This window comes from Bidens hawaiensis, unplaced genomic scaffold, assembly GCF_021521415.1.
Source record: "Bidens hawaiensis isolate Kalapana, Puna unplaced genomic scaffold, B.hawaiensis_p1.1 tig00419509_1, whole genome shotgun sequence".
NCBI lineage: Eukaryota > Viridiplantae > Streptophyta > Magnoliopsida > Asterales > Asteraceae > Bidens > Bidens hawaiensis.
In genome coordinates, this window is record NW_027504884.1 from 243,422 (window position 1) to 269,929 (window position 26,508).

Here is a 26,508-nt window from a genome sequence, read left to right on the forward strand (position 1 = left end):
TCCTCCCTGTTCTGCCCTGCTTTTCCGGTAATATATATATATAATAGTTTACTTATTAATTATGCTAACTTATAATCAAGACTCAAAACCAACCATTAAAACAATAATCTTATTTATAGGTTAACTTGTGCTTGTTTAAAGTTGGTTCTTGCTTTATCTTACACCGCATCGTTTATCAGGTGAGTTATCTCGTATCTAATCCCTTTTTATTTTAAATGCTTTGGGATGTTCATGTGTTCATACAAAACTTGAGTCTTAAACTGTTTATGAACTTTAGTCGCGCAGTATCCCATGTGTTGAGGACGTAGACTTGGCTGTTTATTTGTATGTGTGGATCATTAACCGTCTTGTCGGTCTATTCCGCAGTTTTCATGGTACCATTAGATGAACACGGGAGAACATTCGTTTATGATTTTCTCTTTTGTTACACTTGCACAGTTAGTCTTGTTTGTGAGCTCAATTGTGAGCACTGGCAGTCTTGTCTCTTAGAGTTGGTCCCGATCAGATTACACCCTTGTTGAAAACCAGACATACACATGTTGCGCGCAGATTTATTGTTATCTATGTATTGTATTAAACTTGATTTCTCACCAACACGCAAGTGTTTGACGTTTATTTTAACACATGTTCAGGTTTGCAGTAGCTGTTTTGGAGCTTGTGGACACGTAGGACGTTTTTACTTTTGGACCTAGAATTAAAATGTATCAAGACAAGTTAATGTTGTTTGAATGTTATAATTTATAATATATTGACTTATGTTTGATTTATGTTCTTTATTTTCCCCGCTGCGCGTGCGCGATAAAATGTGTATTAATAAATATTGACACCAATAGTGTCACGAGTAATGAAACAATATGTGGCGCCCCGATGTATAATCCGCCTTTGGTCGGGGTGTTACACTCACGGTGTCTGTTTTGCAGGTTATCAGAAGAACCATCTTCCAAGGGTCTAACCCCTCGTGGGAAACATCTCTCCAACCCCCAGGTTACCAGTAATCTGTCCGGGGTCCGGTTAGTGTTTCTTCATTGGCGCCATCCGTGCATAAAGCTAGAACTACAATTTTCTCCAGTTTTTTCAAACTTCTACAAAGATGGTTAGAGAAATTCCGGTAACCACAACCCCAGCTACTAGGGGGAGTACCGGCAACACAGTTTTTACGAACACTACCCCGGCTACCGAAGCCGGGGTAAGTGAAGTAAATTTTACGAACACTACCCCACTTACCAAAGCTGGGGCAAGTGCAGTAAATGATCGCCTACTGGGATCCACCGATACCCAGTTTGAGAAACGAAGACTCCCCCGCCAGACTCTCGATGAAGTTAAGGCATGGGCGGAGGCACGACAAAAGGAATTCCAGGCTGAGTTGGACGAACGCTTGCGTTCCGTGCAACAGGCCGACGAATTCGAGTACTGGGAGGATGACTCGGAGGAATCCGACTCCGACGCGAACCCTCGCCATAGGGCAAAAGGGAAGCATAAGGAAACGGAATCCCAACCGAAAAGGCATTTTGGACAAGCCTTCAAACCAAAAAGCACAGGTGGAAGTCCACGAGACTTCTCCAAAACGTTTAGACCAAACGTTGCAAATGCAGGAACGTCCAAGTTTGCAAGGGACATTGCGGAAGCAATCGCCCCAAAGAGTGCCAAACAAATGCCTAACATAGGCACATATGATGGTTTATCTGATCCAGACGATCATTTGAACAGGTTCATAGCGGGGGCAACCGTCAGCAATTGGACGGAACCCACGTGGTGCTACATGTTCCAAATGACGCTTGTTGGGGCTGCTAGAGCTTGGTTTGATCGTCTACCGGTCAACCACATCTACGACTGGGCAGACTTCCAACAGAAGTTTAGCCAACACTTCAGCCAGCAACGGAAGTATACCGAGGAGCAATGGACAATCCTCAAATGCATACGAGAGGAAGATGAATCTCTGCCAAACTTCATCACCCGCTTCAACTCAAAGAAGCTAAGTTTGGGCAATATCAGCGAAGATCTTGTTCGCGCTGCCTTCATCCAGGGCGCACATGACCCAGAGCTCATCCGCACCCTAACGGGTAAAGATGGCATGCCATCCACATGGGATGGCATCATGACAGCAGCAAAAAGCTATGCGGAAACGGAGAAGCAACTGGGTAAAGATCTCCCACAGAGCACAAACCTCTACACCCAGAGGACGAGAGAGGACAACGTCCTCACAGCCCGACTAAATAAAAAACGAAAGCTAGGCATTTGGCAGTCAAGGGTAAACTTTGACACCTCATCCGGCTTGCAACATCGGTTGGGCGGAAGGGATAATGTACAGCCGCACCGAAACTCCAGATGGACGCCACTCACCAAAAGCGTCACTGAGATATTCGCCACTGAAGAGCTCCCGTGGCCAAAACCTCCGATAATCCGACATCGTCACGATGCTGATCGGAGCAAATACTGTGACTTTCACAAGACAAAGGGCCACAACACTGAAGAATGCATAGATGTAAAAGACATGGTCGAAGCATTTGTCAGAGATGGGACGCTCGCGCATCTCGTGGCGCAATAAAGGCTGAGCAGGCGGATGCGTGTAGAACCCCAGCTGGGGAAAACGAATAAAAATTCCAGCTTCAACATTGAGACTACATGCTGCGTAAAGAACGAGATCCCGAACCAGGTGCGTATCGACTCGATGGCGCTCCTATCCCAACATGGAAGGGAGCTCATTTACACAGTTTGCATGTAAATCAATTCCAATTTGTAAAGAAAAGGCCAAGAGCCACTTCTAATGGAAATGATTCTCTTTTAAGAACATCGAAGCTGATGATTTTACATTTATACTTTTCTGAACACTAATATGCTGGTTTTCACCGCATAATTACGTGAGGTCATTGCATGGGAAGGCGGTCCTACCCGCACGAACCCAAAAAACGTGACAAACCTTCACGCAACCGCGCGTCGAACGGTTAAACTATGCAACACTGGTGACGGCATTCACATTACGTGAAGTCGTTGCGTGGGAAGGCGGTCCTACCCGCACGAACCCAATAACGTGGCAAACCTTCACGCAGGTCAGTTGAAGGAAAAGTTCAATTCTCCCATTAAATGAAAGTGCCGGTCTATCCGCATGAATCATGAAAGGAAACTGAACACTAACTTATCGACAACCGCGCGTCGAATGGTCAAAAACAAAATTCTTAAAAGGAAAACCTACACGCAGGTCAGATAAGGGTAAAGTTTTGCCACCCTACTAAGTGCAAGTGACGGTTCTACCCGCACAATCACGAAAGAGGAAACAAAACTTCACACCTATTATCAACCACGTTCAAAGGTTAACTTATCCTCAAAGGATGAGGAAAACCCACACGCAGGTCAGATAAGGGTAAAGTTTTGCCATCCTACTAAGTGCAAGTGACGGTTCTACCCGCACAATCACGAAAGAGGAAACAAAACTTCACACCTATTATCAACCACGTTCAAAGGTTAACTTATCTTAATGCCTTAGAAATTTCGAAAAAGAAAACCTACACGCAGGTCAAATGAAGGCTAAAGTTTAGCCATCCTACCAAGTGCAAGTGACGGTTCTACCCGCACAATCACGAAGGAGGAAGCGAAACTTTAACCCATTATCAACCACGTTCAAAGGTTCTTATTCTAAACACTTGGAAAATTGCTAACTTAAACTAAGTATGCAAGTCATGAGTTTATAAAGCAAGGAATCCAAAGAAGGAAATAACAATCTTATACGCAAAAAGATTTATATTTCAATAATATATTACAAGAATGGCCGGGTTACTACCCGCCTAGAAGAGAATCTATACAAGTCTAAGCAATGGAAAGGGATCTTCGGGGTCAAGCTTCAGGGCCGCCTCCACTAGGACCCGCTCCGTCAGAAGAACGGGGTGGTTCGAGGAAAGCTTTGAGGACAGCTAACCCATCATCAGCAACAGCTACTTCATCCACCTTTTCCACCACTGGATGCGGGAAGGCGGCGTATTGGTTCAATGCTTGGTCGTAAATGGCTTCGGTATCCACATCGAACAAAGGGAAGTTGGAAGGCGGGACGCCTTTCTCAACAAACCCTAGACCAAGCATGAAGCCGGCCTTTTCCCCATCATCATGAGAAGCGTTGAGGGCTGCGGTCATAGCATCATCGTAGGAGGTCTCTGAAAAGACCCGACGCACAACCTACAAAGAAAAAAATACAAGTATTAGAATCTTCTTACAAAAGAAATGCGTGAAGATAAATCTAAACATACCTGAGGCAACGCTTCTCGAAAAAGCCATTGGAGGGCAGCTTGAGCTTCGGTATGGGCGCGTTCGGCTTCGCTCTTGTTAAGGTTGGCAAGTAAAACTTCCTTAGCGGCAGCCTCTTCGACGCCCTTAAGCTTCCGCTCGGTTTGGTCAAGCACCCCCCTCTGGTCCAGGATTTCCTGGAGTTTCTTGGCATCTTCCATTGCCAAGGCATCATGAGCGCGTTGGAGAGCCTCTAATTTGCCTTTCAGCTCCTCATTCTCCAAATGCAGAGGCTCAGCAACGGCTTCAGCCTGGGCAGCCCTCTCGGTTGCGTTTCGCGCAGTTTCCCTGGCCAGCCGAAGCTGTTCATTCACAGCTTGGGCAGCCTTGGAACGGGCCTCGAGTCGCGCCTGAACTTCAACCTCGAGGGCCTTGAAGGCCTCCTCCTTGGCGGCGGCAGCTGCCGCCAGCTGTTGGTTCTCCTCCCGGAGAGCACGCGCTTCAGATACGTCTTTGGCGCGAGCTGCTTTCAACTTGTCGTTTTCACGACAAAGCAGCTCGATGCGCGGCTGCATCCGGGCCTGGAGAACCCGAAGCTCATTGGTTAGCCTACCCTCCTGGTAGCTAGCCATGGCTTCCCCCAACGCACCATGAGGAGCAGCGTGGCGAGCCCAGTCCACGCACTCCACAGGGGTACGAAGGGTTGTTCCTCGGCGTATGTTCCATCGTGGAACATACACTTCATTGGAATCCGACACTGCAAAAGAAACAAAGACAGTAAGGAAAAGATGATAAAAAAAAAAAAAAAAAAAAAAAAGGGGAAAAACAAAGGAACCCTACGCACCTGTAGGGTCAATGACAGGCCGATATCCGCCAAACCCATCACCTGAACCTAAAGGAAATCCATCCAACAGGTCAGGCAGATGGGAAGGTGGCAAAGATCGGCGGGAAGCCCTGCGCGTACCTGATGGTCCGGCTGTCGGTGCCGGTGGCGCGGGCATGGTGGCAGCCTCCGTGGTCGCCGTCGTGGTCTCCGCCACGGTCGCCGCCTCCTTAAAAGCAGCAGTAACCGCCGGTTCCGTGAAGGATGCTGTAAAAATCGCACTCACGGCCGGCGGTGACGTCATCTCGGCCGGAACAGTTGGCTCGACGGAACGAGCAACTGGACCAGCGGATGCAGGCGCAGGCGACTGGGTCGACGCCTCAGGAAGGCTGACCGAGCCTAACGTCATTGGCGAGGAGGTACTCCCCTGCGTTTCACCCCGGATTGCGTCAACATCCACGCCTGCACAAAGAAGAAAGTGTTAAAAAGAAAATTATGAAGTGACAAATCTACAAAGGCATTATGATTATACTTACGGGTTTTCTTGACCCTGAACGTACGGACGGGCGGGGAGGAACCCGATGGAGCCGGCCTCTTGGTACCGGTCACCGTCGTCTTCGTTGGTTCTCCGGAGGTAACGGTCGTAGCCTCCGGAGCAGTGGTCTTCTCACTACCGGGCTTCCCCGCCACCTCTTCACTATCTGACTCCGTGTCAGATAGAACCACTGGATCAGCTGTGGAGGCCTTCTCCTTCCCCTTCACGCCGGCAGCAGTCTTCTTCTTCCGCACAAGGGGAGGACCATCTGCGGATTCCTCAGAAGAAGATAGGATGTAAGGATTTCCAACAGCGGGTACAGCATTGAGGGGTTCGGGATAAAATATCTCCTTACCTGGCCGCCGGTGGCTCAGGATCTCTTGGCCCGGCGGATAGACCTCCACAAACCTATCCGCCGTTTGCTCCAGGATGGGCAACTCATTGTCGTCCAGAGCACGAGTGCCCACCCGCACGGGACTGTCAGCTTCCCGCGGGAACAGGAGCGACTCCAAATTATTCCCCTCTGAAAGAAAAGAAACAGTTAGAAAATAAACTAATATCAGCAAGAAAGACAAGACATACCATAAGGAATAGAGTTCAAACCGTATTCGAGAAGGATAGGAAACCGAGACGCATCCTTCCATACCCGGCTCATCCCCAGCAGCACCATCCCGGACTCCGCAAACCGGTAAACCGGAGATTGGACCCGGGATATCTTCGCGAACCATTCCGCCTCCTGGTAGCTGGAAGCGTGAAGGCTCGGAAGCGCTTGACCCTTCTTGAACTTCATAGCAATGGGGATGGCGCGGGCAGAGATGTAGAAGAACTCCCGCTTCCACGATCGGAGACTGCGCTCGGTCACGCAGATCTTTAAACCCTTAATACGGGTTGTCAGGGTGTACCACCCTTGGACGCACCTCCAAGTATAGAAGGTCATCAGGCGGTCCACGTAGGGCTCAATACCCAGAATCCGGCACACCCACTCGAAGTGCCGGACCTTGGCAATCGCCATCGGATGCACCTCGGTCAGGTGCACCCCGTGCCTCTCCAGGACACGGTACATAAACTTTGTCAATGGGAACCTAAGGTTTCCATAAACAAAGAATGCAGCATATACCCTGATCTTGCCACTGGGGGCATCGTACACAGTCTGGTGAGATTCAGGAAACTCAGGCTCGAGAGACTCGAGCATGAACTTCCTGACGATGTACTGGTACTGATCGACAGGTAGAACACACTGGCACTCGCCAGCAGTACTCCTATCGTCGGCTACAGCTTCAGCATCATGAGAAGACATTTTTGCAGAAAGAAGAGTGATTTCGGGAAAATGCTTGCCTGAAAAAGGGGAGTATTTGCCGGAAATCACTAAGAAGAAGAAGAAGAGAGGTGAAAGTGTGAATTGCAAATAACCCTCTTCCCCTTTATATAGTAATCGCAATTAATGCGGTGAATTTAATGCGGAGGAGAGAGAAATCGACAGTGCAATGAAACTATGACACGTGGCAAAAAGCAAGCTGGCAACAGCTGTTGAAAGGACGTGCCAGTAACTTCGCGGCCACGCGCCCGAAAAAACACGCCCACGCGCCTGAAAAAGCGACTGGAATGACCATGTTCTGTCACGTCACCATAACTTCCTGCACGTCCTGACACAGAAGAAACTGTCGCACGACGTTTCAGAGGTTTGGACTGTTATCTTTTCACCAACTCTTCGAATTTCAAAATTCAAAATTCGAAAATATTAAAAAGTAAGCGGGAAAATACCCCTTACCCCTTGGCAAGCAAGTAACCGTAAGACGGATGCGGGTACAGTGTAAAGGCAAAACCCTTCACATACCTAGCACCCGCAGGGAATTGAAGCCAAATAAACCTTGGTGAACAAGTAACCGTAAGACGGATGCGGGTACAGTGTTAAGGCAAAACCCTTCACATACCTAGCACCCACAGGGAATTGAAGCCAAGAAAACCTTGGTGAACAAGTAACCGTAAGACGGATGCGGGTACAGTGTTAAGGCAAAACCCTTCACATACCTAGCACCCGCAGGGAATTGAAGCCAAGTACCTCGGCAACCAAGTAACTATAAGACGGGTGCGGGTACAGTGTAAAGGCAAAACCCTTCACATACCTAGCACCCGCAGGGAATTGACGCCAGGAATACCTTGGAAGTAAAGTAACCGTAAGACGAGCGCAGGTACAGTGTTAAGGCAAAACCCTTCACATACCTAGCGCTCCGCTGGGAATTGAAACCAAGAAGGATCTTCTGGGCAATGCTTGCGGAAACGGAAATAACATCCCCGCATAGCGGGAACGTCGAGAACTACGTTGTTTGAAGCTCCAGGATGGAATTGGTGGTCTTAACATAATTGATCACTATGTTCAAAACTACCAAAACCTCATGGAAAATACATACAACTGGGACTCAATGCTCCTGACTTGCGAGGAGGTTACAGACCTACCCGCATCATACCCAAAGACCAAGCAGGAAACTCGGGCATTTCTGCAAGTGACAAGGACTTCCGCGGAAAGAATCCCCATGGAAAACCTTACAAAACCCTTTTCAAAACCCTTTGCTCAAGTCCAAAAGTTCACCTCACTTTATTAAACACTCATGAGAAGAACATTGGACTGGGGGGACTTGAAGAGATAGGTCCCAGCAGAGCCCAGTTGGACCCGCAAGACTCACCTTAAACAGGGACGTCTGCGCAGAGACCAACTGGATCCGCAGGACCAACCATGCTCAGAGACGTGACGTCCTTACGCGCAGTACGCAAGCTGGTCCCGCAGGAAATGCCTCCCAATGGTGAAGGACTCCGCCTGTCCCCGCAGCCTCGGATACAAGCCATTAGGGAAGGCCACCCGCGCAGCATGGCTACACGCACAAGGCACTTAGCGCTCGATCATTCAGTGTCACCTGAAGGAATGAGCCAAGCCGGAAGCAATCCCGCACAGAGGCGGGAGGGGGAATACTCCCGCCCAAATAAGCCAGTCCGTATACTGAAGGATCTTTTACTGTACCTGACGAGGTATGGGCGAAAGATCTGATCAGTGATACGACAGCTCACTGATACAGTATGGCGAGCAGCATGCTCCTGTACTGTATCACTATTAGCCGCTGCCTACTCACCAACTACTGCCATACCACGTGCGTAGCCGTCAGTTGGTGGAACAGGAATAGTATACAGCAGGCCTGGTCACTATCAGCCGCTACCTACCCACCAACTACCAGCAGGGCACGTGCGTAGGCTACTGTTGGTGGAACAGGAACACTGTTGCAGTCGGCCATACCTCTTTGGAAACCTACCTTCGGCTATAAATACCACAAATGGTATGACCATCTCATCTTAACATATCTTACTACATTATCATATTATACCTGATATCTGCTCTAGCAATCACTTAATATACTTTTATATTTAAAGAGCAATCTAGTCTGATTCTCACGCCGGAGGGTGGTCACAAGGAGGAACCCCCCCCCTTCTCAGTGACGAGCTCACGGTGTCTGTTTTGCAGGTTATCAGAAGAACCATCTTCCAAGGGTCTAACCCCTCGTGGGAAACATCTCTCCAACCCCCAGGTTACCAGTAATCTGTCCGGGGTCCGGTTAGTGTTTCTTCAATTTATGAAATCAGATTCACACTAGTTGATAAAATAAACTATTTAATGATTATTTAATTTGATTTCACGTGAGTAGAACCCAAAACACACAAGCAAGCACACAGGTGGATACAACTCCATCCACACAACCCCACACTTTTGAACAAAATTATAACACACACCATGCACACACCCACAATAAACTCATGCATGTACTACACACATGCTAACACACACGTACACTTATAAAAACACACACACACACAATACACAAATACAACCGCATGCACACACGCCGCACACATCCAGCACACACATATTAATTAACCAAAAATAAACGAAACCGCGGTCGCCGGAACTGATCAAAACGATGCCAAAATTTCTATCTTTAAGTTTAAATCAAATGGAGGTTTCTATTCAGTACCTTAATAGTCGAACCAAACAATCAGAGTGTGAGACGAGAGACGGCGCACGAATGCGGGATGGCGGCTAGTTCAGAATGATGGACAAGGCGGAGAAGTGCAACAATGGTGGTTAACTACGATCACGATAACAAACGGCGCGGAGGGCGGCAAAGTCACAAGGTGGTGCCGTGGCGGATTACCAAACGTGGAGAGCGTGACCTTATTTCTCCTTTGTTGCTTACGTCGGTGGTTGTGGTAGGGCCGTAGGGGTATAACGGTGACGAGGCGGAGGTGACAACCAACCGGAAGTTTTGTGGTGGTGGCTGTGGTGGTGGCAATCCTTGTTGGTAGGTGTGGCAGTTTGAGTCGCAAAGGAACGGGAGGCGGCGGTGGTCGTAATACGATAAGCAGAAACAAGATTAAGGGTTTTGTGATGTTGATAGAGTTAGGGTGCTTATAAAGAAACGAATCGATCATCTCAGATATATCCGAAAGTTTGAATTTGAAGAAGCCAACTTGATGATAAATGGAAATTTAAAATAATGCACATGTGGTTAGTCTTGAGTTTGAACCCATCCATTATTATTATTATTATTATTATCATATATATATATATATATATATTTATTATCCAATATCAAAGTTCGGGTTATTATATTATACCTGAAGTGAGAGTCGGAAGAGGATTAAGTGGAGCAAGACCGAGGAAAGAACCAAAAACAGGTTTCGAATTATTATTATTATTAGGTCTAAATCGAGTGGAATTTGGGGGACGGAACGAACAGCGAGTTGAAGAAGAAGTTGAACTGGAAATTGATGGAAGTGATGACTTCAGAGACGACATGCTCCATGTGGTTGTAGCACTCGCCATTGTTATTATGGCTTCAGTCTGCAAGTGTTGTTGGTGATGGTGAAGATGATGTTGTTATGTAAAGGATGGTTGGATGGATAACTGGTTATCTATCTGCCCTTAATTTGTTTTGTAATTTTGGCCACTCAATTAAGGTTTATTATATTTGGACCACAAAAGATTATTAGTAAATTATGAAATTAGTGACCACTCGTTCAATTTTCCTTTTATTTGAACTTGGTTGACATGACATTCATTGTCTAGGACTGTTCATGGTTCGACGCATCCGTAGCATGGATGTTTAGAGCTGTTACGTTCGAATTGTACTTTGAAACAGTTGTCTTGTGACATCCTACCAGGTGTTAGTCAAGATGCTTGAATTTGAATGCTCTAATCGATTATCTAACACTATTTTTAATTTGTAATGTAGAGAGTTATCTTATCATCCTACTATTTTATCACGTGCCACACCATCAAAACTCACCATTTTACCTATATATCTATTGATTACCATCACGAGTTGTTCGTTTCTATACTTACGTGCTATCATTTTCTTAGGTAATAGTTGACTTCTTGAACATCGGTGATTATATTTTATATCTACTATTCATTTTGTAATACTGGCCATCGTTTGTCTTCAAATAAATGTTAACTTGTTTGAAGACCAAAGTAAAAACAAAAGTAAATACTTGGATTGAAAAGTTAAGGGAAACTGACGTACCCACACAAGTATAATACTTGAAATATTTAGTTTGAGTCCCAATACACAAAATTCAAGTGACAGACTCGGTTAAATTTAAACTCTTTTAATTTCAAGCTTTTACCAATTCAGACTCAAACTTTAGAGTGGTTCAGCTCGTTTACACTTTGCACCCCCAAATGTGACAATTAAAAAGCAAATATATTTTATGGTTTTAACTTCTTCTTTTTTTTTTAATATTTAAGTCGAATTGTTTAAAAGTTTCAGGTTTAAATTGTACATTTTTAAAGCTTGAGTGCTGAAGTTGACTAAATTCGAAGATACGGGTTTCCATGAGCTTTACTAAAATTAAAGGGTTCATAGTGAAACTTTATAGCTATAAAATATTCATCATTTTGATCGTCTCATTGTTTTGACTTTCGGTTTTCGTTTAAACTGAAATTACTAATTTGATGTTCGTTGATAATTGACGTGTGCGCAGATGGAGGATGAACATTATAAGTTTGGACCGCATAATATTGATCCAAAGGCAGTGTTTTACTCGACTCATCTGTCATATGCTTTGGTCAATCTCCGCCCTGCTCATCCTGGTAATTGTTTCTTCTTGTAGTCGTAATCGTTGTTTATCGTTCTACGGTTTTCGTTATCGTTATTGTTTTCAGGCATCTGATGATCGCATAATTATGTAATCTCTGCACCTGTTACTATAATCATATACACATTAATTTGTTAATTAATAGTTTAGATGTTCTATAATTAAATAGGAGTGTAAACAAGCTCATTTTGACCAACGAGAGCTCGAGCTCAGCTCGTGAGTCTTTTTTTTCAACCTTGGCTCATTTGTATTAATTAATTAAGTAATTATTATACGTTTTTAATTAATTTTATATAATTTGAGAAAAACCTTAAACGAGCCTAAGCTTGGTTCGTGTAGTGCGCTAGTACTTTAAACGAGTCACATTTTGGTTGTGCGGTGTGAAATTAATGCATAGAAGTCCAAAAGAGGTCAAACTTAAAAAAAACACAAGGCTCGACGAGCCTAACGAGCGGCCCCTCCCCATACAAGGCTCAAGCTTGCAAAAGGCTCGATTCATTTCGAGATTTTTATCAATCCGATCTCAAGTAGCTCGATTTTTATCTACCAATAAGTGTATAGCTCTCAAGTTTTCATTATCTCAACCTAATGGTAATAAAGGAAATAATAGGATTTTGACATGTTAATGTGATAGGCTGATAGGGCAATTTCAAAAAATTAGGATTATGACTTGTTTTCATTTTTCTTTCTTTGTAGGTCATATCCTTGAACAATACGCACTTGGTGTAATACTGCAAGTCTGCAATATTATGATCAAAAATATTTTATCTAGTTTTTTAGCTTTGTCATCATCATCATCATCGTACTCAGTATATCCCACCAATAGCAAAGCTATGGTAGGGTCTGAGGAGGGTAAGATGTAGACAGCCTTACCTCTACCCCAAGGGGATAGAGAGTTTTTTAGCTTTGTGATTATGTTTATGGTCTGGCAAATGTTTAGACCTAGTTATGGATTAGCAGGTCAATTTGAGCTATACATTGCCTCTAACGGGTCAAAAGAGTGAACTTAAAAACATTAGCTAGTTTAAAATAGATTCATCGAGTCAAGCGGATTAAAAGTGTCAAAACTCTCCCATAGTGTATTCACATTATAGTTCATCACACTGTTCGGTTTTTTGAGAATTTTATCTCTTTGGTTGACTTGACATTGAATCACATGTGCTTGTCGTCCCAAGGCATGAAGTCAAACGCTTTGTTGACCTTACAACCGATGAGACTAACGACTTGTGGATTTTAGCCCAAAAAGTTGGGAAACAGCTTGAGAACTACCACAAAGCTTCTTCACTTACATTTGCCATCCAATTAAGCTTGTTATATAAATCAGCTTAATTTTTTTTGTTCATTCATGCTTCATGCTTGTGGTACATTACATATGTGTCTACGTGTTAATTGTTAATTATATATTTTAACTTGTGTTTCAAAATTTATGAGAAATTTTATTACAGGACGGTCCTCAATCAGGACAAACAGTTCCTCATGTTCACATCCATATTGTCCCTCGAAAAGTCAGGGGTTTTGAGAATGATGACGATATCCATGACGCTGTAAGTTCATACACCTTTTACTTTCTTTAAAAACTCGAGGCTGCTATAGGTACGAGGCTATAGATACACTAGTGATGTTAGTGGTCACGCCAATCATTTTTTCTATCTGTGTACAACATCATACGGGCTGTATAGTTATATGACACCAGCTCACACAATTCGTATAAAACATTATAGCCTGTTTGGCATGTCTGTCAGTAGTGTCTATATATTGTGCCAGTGGTGTTCCTTTAGACGGGGGCTAAAATATTATCTTTTAAGAATACGGTACTTTTTTTAAAAGAAAAGTGGCGTATTTTATGAAATTTTGATTACTCGTTATTGAACATTTGTAGATTAACGAGAAGGAAAGAGAACGAAAGAAAATACACGATTTGGACAAGCAAAGGAAAGATAGAAGCATGGAGGAAATGGCTCAAGAAGCAGCCGAATACAGAAAGCTTTTCTTTTAATCTAAAACTTCACACATTTTACCTATATATAAACCTGGATGGTTGTTATTTGATGAGAACAGGAAGTATCTTTGAACAAGAACTAGCTTTGGTGTTATAATTTTGTATTTTGTTTTGTCATTTAAAATATCTGTTATGAAGATATTATATCTCACAGTCTCAACACAATCTCTGAAACGGATATTCTAAATCACAAACGTCAAGTAATCTTCTAAAGATTTAAAGGAACGTAAAGTGCGACGACGAACTTTGTAAAATGTAAAATATTGATCTCGCATATATCAGTCGGCTGGTCTTGTCGTTGTTGGATTTTGGCAACCAAATGAGCGGAGCAGGCAAAACTACTTTGCAGTCCTCGGGTTAAACACGATTTCTAACCTTCTAGAGTTTCAAACATTAGCCTTGTCTATTTATTAACACGATCAGCCAAGAAACCTTTGTTACAAAGTACGCAGTCATCAAACGTTTGGCACGCCACATAAGATTAAACACGCATCCAACATGCAGTTAATTGTTTAATGAATGATTAAAATGATTACCGATCCAATCAAATGCATAATATTATATACCACACACAAGTTAATTCCATGGTCATTGTCCGGAAAACAACAGGGTAATCGATTTGTGATAATACGGGCAACATAAATAAAAAAAGGTGTGAGGTTACTTGACTCCATATAAAAGGGTTAGAATTTTATTTTCATTGGATTAGTGCTTCTAAGCGCTAGGATTTCTTAATTGGATGCCCAAGTTTTCGGTTTGGTCAATATAAAACACAAGACTATTAATTAGAACTTAGAAGTGTATAATAATTGTAATATACAAAAATTGAAAACCAAAAATATTAATTGTCGAATTAATAAGTCGGACATTGTAAGAGTTAATAACTTGTAGGATCAATAAAACGTTGACAAAGAAAAAAAATCGAAGACTTTAAATATAAATATATTTTGCTAACTAATAAGGACAAGATATCGATAACGATAAGGTTAGGGTTGTTTAAAATTTATTTCTAAACTTAAAGGTTGGAAGTGTAAATGTTTAAATAAATTATGAAACAAAGTAGAGGGGCCATTTTTGCCCTTTCGTGAAACTCAACTTGAAGAGCACATGGACTGCAAGACGTGATCAACAATTTGCTTGATATTTTCAAATATTAGATATTATCACAAATTTTACGGCAACTCGTTTATATATACGCGAATACACAAACAGTTTCTTTTAAATGAAATTTAACAGTGTATGAAATTAGGCCGCGTCATCGGGAACTACTCTGCCACTACCGCGACACGTTAAGATTTGCCACCATCGAAGGTAACGGCGTAACACGCGTTCGATTTATGTCTATGTTTGGTTTCTATCGATTTGAACGACAAGTTATTAATTAAAAAGTTCTGCATATTTCATAACCCACAGTAGCATACCCAACCTAGAAAATTGATTTAAAGAAGTCAAAAATAATTAAACCACTTTGCTTTATATAAATTGGTATAATAATTAATGTGTATTTAGGCTACGGTTTGCGTAAAAGAATGCTTATAAAAATGAAATACTCAGCTTCTGAGCTTTATTCAATTATTATATACGAGTTAATTAGTACGTAAACACAACAATAAACGTGAATACCATAACTATAACATGAGTTATAATAATATTGTAGGGTCTTGTGACGTTTAATCAAGCTTAAGTTTTATTGCAGTTAACACCATTCAGCTTATAAGGTACGGATTCCGTGTTTCTCTTCTTTTAGCTTTATATTGTTTTTACCGAATCATATACTTGATGGAATTCAAATTACACCAGTACCTTGAAGGATTTCAACGGAATGTTGTTGAATACCATAAATAACCCCAACCTTTACCCCCCCGACACAAACCGTCGCCGGACTAATCAACGGCGCCACCCATCGACCGCTACTAAACCGGCGCAGTAGCCACGTCACCACCACCTCCTGTTGCCTCAGCCCCTCTCGCCACTCAGTGACACCGTCGCCATCGACGCCGCCGATCGCAAACGGCCGATTGGACATCACTGCCACCAATTGTCACCCACCCCCACCTACTACCGACCGTCACCTCTGTCACCGCCACCCCCGCCGACGGCCACCGCCACAAAGCAACGAATTTTTATCGTTTGTTTTGTAGTATGAAATAGTGTGTATTAATTTGTGTGAATAGTGATCTAGAATTCTGTATATGTATATTATGTGTTTGAAGGGACAAGTTTGCCTGTGTATATTATGAGTGTTTGAGGGGCAATTTTGTCTCTTTGTGCACTTTTACATTCCAATTTCATAAACAAATACACCAACCAAACACACTAAAAGGACTTCAATAGAATCCTTTCAATTCCAATTCAAATTCCATTTCCAATTCTCATTCCAATTCCAATTTCAAAGAACTCCATGAACAAAACCTCCTTAGTTTTCTGAGAAGAACGCAACCATAGTGTTAAATTTCATTTGGAACTCGAAATAAAAAACCTCTAAATAGAAAATCTAGGGTTCGACGACGAAAACAATTAGGGCACATGGCAACTTATGATTGGATGCATTATTACGTCAGATCTAGGGATGAGCTCGGTACCGGTACCGAAAATATCGATCCCGAAAATCACAAATTCTTGGTATCGGTACCGATATATTCGGTTCGGTACTAGTATTGAAGATAAAAATTCGAAAAATACCGGTAGCGTACCGATCACGAAGCTAATTTCTTTTAGAATTTTTTTGAAAGCTATTTGTGGAATTTTCCATTTAATTTACACTTTGTTCCCGAGTCTTATTTAATGAGGGAATGGGAAGAAAATGTATAAAAGTCATGTTCCTAATATTTTTTAAGGAAAGAATGGGAGGGGAGGGGAGGGAAAAGAGTAGAAAATGGGAATGTATATATGTCTTTCCAATATGGAGATATTATGAGAGAAAAGGTCTTGGTATAATTTTATCGTCTTTTCATTTCCTAAATTACCCTCGTATCAATCTTTATTATAAAAACAACCATCACTTTCTCCATTTCCAAAACTGCAGTTTTTTGGCGTCACTGGACCTCTCAAACTCTCATCATCCTAGAATCATCTCATCTTGAATCAGGTTAGCTTGTCTCCTTTCAATTATTCAATGATTTACCCTAGTTAAACACATCTTGTGAATATATATGCTTTGTGTTGGACCAATCTTTGTCTGAGGTTTGTCGACAGCTTCATGCCATCACAGTTTAGGGCCCCAAGTTTCATATTTGGCTTATATGAAGATTATTATCTTAATTTTAATTTGCAAAGATTCTGTTTCAAAGCCCATTCATGTATCTGCCAATTAAGAATGGAACATATTCATATAATACTTATTTTTTTCACTCATTTATCTGCCAATTAAGAATTGAAAATATTCATATAATACTTTAATTTTTTACATGTTTTTAACGAGATGACAACTTGGCCTGGGGTGATAAAAACCTGACACTTTTGTATATTACATAGCATAACACATAAGGTAAGGGTATAAAATACAACATAAAACCGTATCGATCTCGAAACTTTATTTACATAAGGTGGATAATATGCCTCCATTTATTATAAACAAAGAAGACGCATTGACTTTTTAGTCAAATGTACTACGGAGTGACAGTAGCTCCTTCAACTCTTAGGAAAATCCATTACATCAATGAGTCATTTTATAGGTCTCTCGAGAGACTGGAATGGGTCGGCCGCCCTCCCTTTTCAGCTATATCTAGTCATTTTTTTAACAGTGTAAGCGTGGAATAAGTAAGTGCGAGAACGTGAAAGTTTGTAGTCTGGCAATTCCTTGATAGGTCAGGATGCTACCACTACTATGTCATGTAATCAAATCTTGAAATATGTAAGTTTATAATATTCTACTATGAATAGGTGAGGCATATATTAATATTACCTGATCAAATATAAATCTGTTAGCGACACGTTTGAAGGTGGCAACAACAACTGCATCGATTCTGGAAAATAACTCGGTAATTGGGATTCTACGCCCATATGTAATAAACTGCGAAGAAAGACAACGACATAGCTAGTATACTTTGTGATTGCATTTATACAAAAATAATTGTTAAAGAGGATTCTACATTGTATATTTACAATGACATAGCTGGTCCGTAGGCTGATATTACCATTCTGTGGGGTGCATAGTGTGTTGAAAAGTAGTCTTGAATATATTTCTTTGTAATCTTCTTGATGTTTTTTGCAGCTCCAAGAATCGTCCTACCGAGGGGACTGCCTCGGAATGCAACAGCATGCAGATGATCAAGCATTACTTGCACGTTCCATGTCCGCGTCTAAACCAACCAACAGTCTGTATACAATAAAAGGGAACAAATGCTATTAAATGTATTTTCTATTTTAGTTTTACTTAAAGGGTATAATGGTAAAATTATAATTTTCTTTTCTTTTCCTTCCAACTTGGAAACACAAAAAATATTTAAAATCCTTTATTTTCCTTCCCTTTTCTTTAAACTTGAGAACAAAATAAAAAAAAAAGATTTTTCATCTCGTTTCTTCTCTCTCCTAATTTCCTTCCCCTCACCTCCCCTCGTTAAATGGGACTCTATAACACATTGTTAAAGTGAGCGAATGGCAAGGCGGCTGCTGCTGCCGTCGCTACCATTCTCCTCTCTCCGTCGTTCCTCCGTCGCACTCCGCCACATCGCCGGCCGTTTCCAAATCGCAAAGGCGACATCATCTTCAGCTACTCAGGTAATTGTTCATCTCTGTAATCCTAATTGCTATCTATTACTAATTTGATGTTGGTTGAAAATTGACGTGTGTAGATGGATTACAAATTTGGACTTTACAAATTGATCAAAAGGAAGTGTTTTACTCTACTGATCTGTCATATGCTTTGGTCAATCTCCGTCCTGTTCTTCCTGGTGTGTTTATTATTCTAGGGTTTCATTTTTGTTTTATAAACCTTATTATTAATTTAAACCTAATGGTTTATGGATGATATAATAGGATCCATAAATATAAAATAAATAATTAGGATTATGATTTGTTTTAATTTTTCTTTGCAGGTCATATCCTTGAACAACCTATGCACATGGTGTAATTTGTCTATGTCGATACGCCCATGGTCTCGTCTAGTGCTATTTACTGATATTGATGATGTGCATTGCTAGAGGGTAGAGGTAAGATGTCGAGCCGGGGGTCTCACCGGAAGCAGCCTCTCTATTCCTAGAGGGTAGAGGTAAGGCTGTCTACATCTTACCCTCCTTAGGCCCTACCATAGCTTTGCTATTGGTGGGATATACTGAGTACGATGATTGATTGATGATGTGCATTGCATTTATACATATATATATATATATATATATATATATATATATATATATATGGATTATGAATGATTAAATAGCTTTAAGGGTTTGTCTTACATGAACCTTAACTGTTTTACATTTGCAATTTAAGTGAAGACTGATAGAATAGATTTGATTGGAATATAAGAATAATACATCTTGGTATGTAAACAATGATATAAGTTAATGGCCTTCATAAATGCTGCAAATGATTAGACCTAGTTATGGATAAAAAGGTCAATGTTAACCTGAGGTACACGGTATACACTTACGCATTGGCTCTAACAGGTCAGTTGTTAAATGAGTGATCTATTGATCAGATAATTTTGAAAACAAGTTGAATCAGTCGCATAGATTTTATAGTGTTAAAAGCCAGCCAAAGTGTATTTACAGTGCATATAATCTACGGTTTAATTTCAAGCTTTAGTGTATCATTGTAAGTATATGCTTTCTTTAACCATATATAACACTAATAACTTCTAGAACTGAAGAATAAGTATTTGTGGGTTGGCTTGACTCGGCACTATTTGACCCGACCCCGTAGCCAATATAGGCTCATTAGTCATTACCAATTACCAACCTTCCTAACTGGCTAAGTTTATATTTTATCTCTTTGCTTGACTTGACAATGAATCACATGTGCTTGTCTGCCCGAGGCGTGAAGTCAAACGCTTTGTTGACCTTACATCCGAGGAGACTAACGACTTGTGGATTTCAGCCCAAAAAATTGGGAAACAGCTTGAGAACTACCACAAAGCTTCTTCACTTACATTTACTATCCAAGTAAGTTTGATCTATAAATCAACTAAATTATTTTGTTCATTCATGCTTGTGTCTTGTATATATATATGTTTATATTACCGACATGTGGTATCTTATGTTAATAGTTAATAGTGATAAAGTGTAATATGTGCTTCAAATTTTATGTAAATCTTGTTACAGGACGGTCCCCATGCAGGACAAACAGTTCCTCATATTCATATCCATATTCTTCCTCGAAAAGGCGGGGATTTTGAGAACAATGATGAGATCTATGAAGCTGTAAGTTCGTTCATACTCATTTTACTTTTCTTAAGATATAATCTTTAAAGTTTTCAATGGGACAACTCGCTGATAAGCACTTGAATTTACATGATATCCTTTTGGTTAGCACTGGGTATTGATGGGGTTTTTTGAGTTTTTTTGTTAACGGGTTCTTGTGGTTACCAAAAGAAAATAAAAGGCAAAATATAGTCTTTATCTAAATTGATTGATAGCATCACAAAGGATCATAATTTGTTTATATATATATATGTAGATTGATGAGAAAGAGAAGGAACTAAAGAAAACGTTCGACTTGGACAAGGAAAGGACAGATAGATGCATAGACGAAATGGCTCAAGAAGCAGCAGAATACAGAAAGCTTTTCATCTAATTTCGTGTTTTGTTGTCGTTTAAATGACAAACATCTAGCAATTTGTTCAAGATTTTAAAAAGATTAAAGTGTGAGGGCAGGTTATTTGATTGACAACAAGTTTTATGTAGAGATTTTGAATCTAATTAATCATTAAGAACCAATTGTCATGCAACATGACTATTCTATACATGTGACATTCATTCTCTTTGGGTGTCATGTGGATATAACAAATTCAAAGTGTAGTGTCGAAACACAACTGAAGCACTCTGACTATACTAACCTGTTGGTAAAAAATAATAACTTTGTTAAAATATAAACGGGTCGATACGTTTAAATGTACTTTGACAGTTTTGTTTATAAAAGTTTAAAATAGATTTGTATCTTATTTATGATATCAACTTCATCCATTTAATATAAGGTTTTCATCTAATTTAACACTTAATCTTAAAGAAGCCATTCTGAGTGTAATAAAGTCCATCTTGACAAGAAAAAAGTTGTATTATTTTGAAAACCACTGAAAGAGACACTTGGTTTTTAAGTCTGAATCAGCAACCACTGTAATTTAGTCAAAATCTATTGAACAAATTGTCTATACATTAAAAAAAATATAATAAAAAATGCAGCAGGTGCCCATGGTTTGTCATGGTTTATAGACAATCATTTGTCGTAACATATTATACGTAGCGTGAAACGACGTTGTACAGAGGTTTGTTAGAACCATTTCCCACTACAAATATTTAAATACACGAATGAAAAGTATACCGGCATCACATTCTACTCAGGTAGCTGTTTGGAATTCAAATTACTAATTTGACATTCGCTGAAAATTGACGAGTGTAGATGGAGCCAGAACATTATAAATTTGGACCGTATACGATCTATCAAAAGGAAGCGTTTTACTCTACTGATCTTTCATATGCTTTTGTCAATCTCCGTCCTGTTCTTCCTGGTATATTTAGGATTAGACATGTTAATGTGATGGTTAATTTATAAAAAATAAGATTTTGATTTATTTTAATTTTCTTTTTGGCAGGTCATATCCTTGAACAACATGCACTTGGTGTTATATATATGCAATATTATGATCAGAAATTTATTATGCATTACCTTATAAGTAAATAAAAATGATGATGTGCTCAAGTGCATTCTTTTTATTCATTCATATAGGTTATCATTGTAACTATATAGTTTCTTAACCATATTTTATGCATTTATTCTCCATACAACTCAATATAAAACTATTTACGAGTCAGGTCGCGGGTCAGCTCATTATCCAACCCGCTTAGTTCATCGCACTATTCATATTTTACAAGTTTTTTTCTTTGGTTGACTTGACGATGAACCACATGTGCTTGTCGTCCCAAAGCGTGAAGTCAAACGCTTTGTTGACCTGACCGCTGAGGAGGCTACTGACTTATGGATTTCAGCCCATAAAATCGGTAAACAGCTCGAGAATTACCACAAAGCTTCTTCACTTACATTTACCATCCAAGTAATCTCCCTGCATATTCAATTCAAATCTGTGTTCATTCATTCATTCTTGTGCCTTGTATATATACACACACACATATACATAATATTGCAGGATGGGCCGCAGGCGGGACAAACAGTTCCTCATGTTCACATCCATATCGTCCCGAGAAAAGACGGTGATTTTGAAAACAATGATGAGATCTATGATGCTGTAAGTTTGTTCAATGTTCATACACTTCATACTTTTCGTAAACATAATCATTAAAAAACACGATGCTTTGTTATTATATATTTGCAGATTGATGAGAAGGAGAAGTTAAAGAAAAAACTCGATATGGAAAAGGAAAGGAAAGATAGAAGCATGGAGGAAAGGGCTCGAGAGGCGGCCGAATACAGAAAGCACTTTTCTTTCTAATATACACAAGAACCGTCACCACTCGGTTACTTGATGTTCAACTTTACATGTTTGATCACCAGTATGTGTTTGCCTATTTACTGGATCTTAATAATTGTTTTAAAAACATTACATGCAATGAAATGAAGTTGAATAATAAACATTCCAATTTTAGAATATAAACAAAGTTAATACATAAAGCAAATTATGTGAGCCAAAATAAAAAAGTTGGCTTAAATATGAGAATAAGACTGTACAAAGTTTGAGCTACACAGGATGTAATAATTACATAACTAGCCCTGTCCTTAGAAATCAGCTGGTGTGAGTCTTTTTCGTGAGCGTTCGTACCATCCCTTTGGCGATTTTAAAGAACCACAACAAATTCATGATCGCCAGCACCGGTGGAATCATATGTAACGCGTAAAAGGTGACCATATGAAGTTGTCTTACCTGAAATTAAAAAAACTGTTAATCCAATGTCATACCAAGAACAAATTGTATATATTTTGGGTCAAAATAATGATGACCCAAAAAAGCAGAGTGTCAATCGGGTTGGGTTGAAAGGTTGAATTATTTAAATCAGACATGCCCATATGTTTATTCGTGTCAAAGATATCAACCCTGACATGGACGCTATCAAAATCGTGCAACCTGAACAAGACCCGTTTAAGATATAAGCTTTTTAGTTCAAATTAATGACGTGTTGAAACTAATTCATTCCATGTTAAAAAAATTTGAATAACTTTCTGACTTCTTAATTTTTTTATTTCATTATTTTATTATATGTTACTTTATTTACTATATGGATATGGAATGAGTTTTCTATATATCGATATCTCCAATTTTCAGCCCAATCAATAAAAGAACTTAATTTTTGCAATATTTTGCACAAAATATGTCTCAATTTAGAGTAATCTAAAATAGACATATTTTAAATTCATTGAATTTTTTTTTTTCATATTTTTGAAATCAGATAAACCATAAAGAATGACAAAAAAAGTAAATAAAAGTCAAAAAAATGACCTTCAAATTGACTTTTATCTAAACGAGTCAAACGGGACGCATTTAATTAAACAGATCAACTTACGCATGACTGTTTATTAAACACGTTATATATGACAACCAAAACATGATTATTTTATCATGTCGTGTCAATCCGTTTAACCTTGAATCAAATAACTATTTGGTAACATTCAAAAAGTCCTAGTCATAACAATTTACCTGATCAATGTGGTAATACATGTGGTAAAAAAAGAAGCCAAACAACACAATTCTTGCAACCTGAACAAACCACACAGTTTCATGTCAACAATTTTAGTATTTTATTACTACAAACACCATAAACTTTATTATTGTTTAATGTATGTAACGCGTACCAGCCAACCTAAGAACATTGCAATACCATTCCAAACATAAAACACCGAAGACTTCATACCAGCAACATCAAGGTACCTGCAACCATGTGTTAAATAGACTTGCAGCCTATAAATGTTATAAAAATTTAAAGATTTAGATCACTTTAATTACCATCTTAAATTGACAAACGGTGTTGTACTTTCGGTAAAAAGAACCATGAAGACGTAATATTCGGCTTCACCGGTTAAAATGGATTGCATGATTGCAAAAGTTGAGAGCCCATGGTGCAATACCTAAGAAAAATGGTCACAACTTGGTCAAAGAGTTGACTTTTTAGGTCAAAGGAAAGAGTTGTCTTTAAAAATACATATTTTAATTATAGAACTTGGAAACTGATTATTGAAATACATGACAAAAGATGTTTCTTACATATTCAAGACCACCTAAAGTTGGATAAGTCCAGATGATCATAGCCATATCAGACAAAAAATAACCAGAAGACATCTGCAATCATACAATGAATAAAAACAAGTTAGTGCATATTTAAAAAAGCATAATATATAACACAACAAATGTTAAAAGCCACTAAAAAGTTGCTTATACTAATTTAATTTTCTTGACTCTTGCAACTTCATTTTCTACATCCATTACATCAAGTAAACGGGACCCGCGAACGATAAAAACAAATTAACAATCAATTATTATTTTTAAATTATCATTTTTTAACTTTTCAATTTTTGGGAAACCACTGGGAAGGCCACACGTGACGGTACTTTTAAGTCAACAAGACATGTTGCCTCACCCTGTCATAATAACACATTTAACACGTGACATAATCTGATTGGTTTACATCATATGACTCAAAAGTACATTTACGACACAAACGGCAATTTTTCCAACACAAAAGTAAGTTTTGAAACACGTGGATAAATACCCCGAGTATGGTCTCTGACAAGGTAGACTTTCGGTAAACAATCAATTCATCATTAATACTTTCGTCAAAAAGATCCGAGATCAGAAAAATGTAAAGAGAAGCAATGGCCACATAAAGTGCATGGAAGGTGGAAAATCCTCTGAAACACACAAGTTAATAACACACATTAACATCAGATTATTACAACATAATAATAATCATGAGTAAGGGGCAAAAAGGTAAATAACCTGTTCTTCCATTCAAGTTTCTGTTCCTTGTTAAGTTTGCTAAAACCTTTAAACATTAAAGGGGTAACTATTCCTGTAAATTCATAAGACTACAAAAAGAATAAAAAAATAATGTAACAACATGTCAGAAAATTAGTTACAAATAAACTGCATGAATGCAAAACCAGAAACACAAACAAAAACACAAACTTACAAGTTTACACATGATGATGCCACCGAAAGCCGAAACCAACCATCGTGTTTGGGTACTTAAACTAGAATAATAATCAGGTATATCCAAACCCAACATCATGATGATTCTTCAGTAATCAAAACAAACCAAAAAAAACAAAACAAAATTAGAAACATAAAAATTCAACGTCAAAATATTATGTCACTAGTTAATAATAAAAAAACGTTACATACACTGGGTTTTATATGATTTATATATGAAACAATATCAAAATCTTGGGAATCGATGAAACAAGAACCCCTTGATTGAATAATAATAATAATAATAATAATAATAATAATAATAATAAGATTATGGATGAATAATGGCGGAGAAGGGTGTTTTGTTTGTTGGAGTCGGAGATGTATATGGGATAGGAATAACGACAACAATAATAATATATTATTATTAATATTATTATGTAGGCGACGTTTGATCATCCTTTACATAATTCCATTCTTTTGCGTTTGGATTTGGGTTTCGTTTTCATTCAAGGTCTTCTTTTATTTTATTAACCCATATAATATAATAATGATGATGACTTAATTGTTATGCTTTAAAGTTTAAACATAACTATAACTAAACGGGTGTCCGTACGATATAACGCGAAACATTGACTCGGTAATCACGTAACAAGTTTATGGGTGTTCATTGTTTGGTTTGAAACCGTAAAAACTGTTAAAATCGGTCATTGGTTTGATTTCACGGTTGATTTTTTTTCTTTAGCTTTTGGCTAGCCGTTTTCAATTTTCAATGGTTCGGTTCGGTTTACGGCGACAAAAAAAGGTTACTAACAGTTTGGTTCACGGTTTAACTTGAAAACCATACCCACACCGTAAGCACCCTTACGCAAAAAAATTTTTTTTAAATTGAAAAAAAAAACTATAACAATACGATACTTAAATTAAAGAGAAAAATATGCTCGTTTTTATGGTACAATTTTAAAAAAATATTAACGTTTATAAATCATTGGGGTGGGGGGTGGGGGGAAGTGAAAACATATATATAAACATGAGTAAACGATTAAGGGTTATAATTGTAACTATACATTAAATTTACAAAAAAGATGATTATACTTAAGAAGAAAAATTGTAACTATTTTAAAACAATTTAAAAAACAGGTGAGTTTTGATGTTATAATGACTTTTTTGTCCTTGTTTAAACTTGTGTTATGTGTTTCATTACTTGTAAATCCCTTAATTCAACCGTTTTAATTCACCCTTAACTGGCGATATCATTTATTTAAAGTTAAACACATACATAGTTAATTTTAAGATCTAAGTATTAAATTATGATAACTTAATTTGGCAAATTAACAACAAAGGTTCTTTGCTTCAAATTAGTTATTAATTTCTATAAGTTTAACGTGATTGAACTCCTCTCCTTTTGGACCTTTTTAACGACTATTTGTTTACCGTTAAACAACTACCAATTTACACATGCCTTGTACATGAGGGAATGAATTCTAGTTATCTTGTTTACTTCAACC

At 39.1% G+C, this 26,508-nt stretch overlaps 3 protein-coding genes and 1 pseudogene across 4 annotated transcripts in view; 2 read left to right on the forward strand and 2 right to left on the reverse strand.

Annotated features, from left to right (window-relative positions):
• LOC143609169 (large ribosomal subunit protein bL17c-like) overlaps nucleotides 1–10,504 on the reverse strand; it is a 28,201-nt gene extending 17,697 nt beyond the window's left edge. Inside the window, exon 1 of the mRNA XM_077083998.1 lies at nucleotides 10,230–10,504. Coding sequence (XP_076940113.1) covers nucleotides 10,230–10,437 — 208 coding nt within the window. The 5' untranslated portion in view covers nucleotides 10,438–10,504. The remainder of the gene's footprint in view (nucleotides 1–10,229) is intronic.
• Nucleotides 10,505–18,306: 7,802 nt separating this feature from the next.
• Nucleotides 18,307–20,487, forward strand: LOC143609173 (bifunctional bis(5'-adenosyl)-triphosphatase/adenylylsulfatase FHIT-like; annotated as a pseudogene). Its single transcript, XR_013149379.1, has 5 exons — nucleotides 18,307–18,429; nucleotides 18,504–18,603; nucleotides 19,664–19,811; nucleotides 19,971–20,069; nucleotides 20,326–20,487. The product of XR_013149379.1 is annotated as a bifunctional bis(5'-adenosyl)-triphosphatase/adenylylsulfatase FHIT-like (transcript).
• LOC143609182 (bifunctional bis(5'-adenosyl)-triphosphatase/adenylylsulfatase FHIT-like) lies at nucleotides 18,323–22,371 on the forward strand. Its single transcript, XM_077084009.1, has 5 exons — nucleotides 18,323–18,429; nucleotides 21,265–21,384; nucleotides 21,761–21,916; nucleotides 22,010–22,108; nucleotides 22,196–22,371. Exons 2-5 carry the CDS (start codon nucleotides 21,265–21,267, stop codon nucleotides 22,310–22,312), a joined length of 492 nt encoding a protein of 163 aa, XP_076940124.1. The 5' UTR covers nucleotides 18,323–18,429; the 3' UTR covers nucleotides 22,313–22,371.
• Nucleotides 22,372–22,425: 54 nt separating this feature from the next.
• Nucleotides 22,426–25,320, reverse strand: LOC143609186 (uncharacterized). The gene is made up of 8 exons (XM_077084013.1): nucleotides 25,002–25,320; nucleotides 24,809–24,897; nucleotides 24,582–24,720; nucleotides 24,077–24,151; nucleotides 23,819–23,940; nucleotides 23,668–23,743; nucleotides 23,513–23,572; nucleotides 22,426–22,741 (listed from the first exon to the last, which is right to left on the reverse strand). Exons 1-8 carry the CDS (start codon nucleotides 25,098–25,100, stop codon nucleotides 22,604–22,606), a joined length of 798 nt encoding a protein of 265 aa, XP_076940128.1. The 5' UTR covers nucleotides 25,101–25,320; the 3' UTR covers nucleotides 22,426–22,603.
• Nucleotides 25,321–26,508: the final 1,188 nt, after the last annotated feature.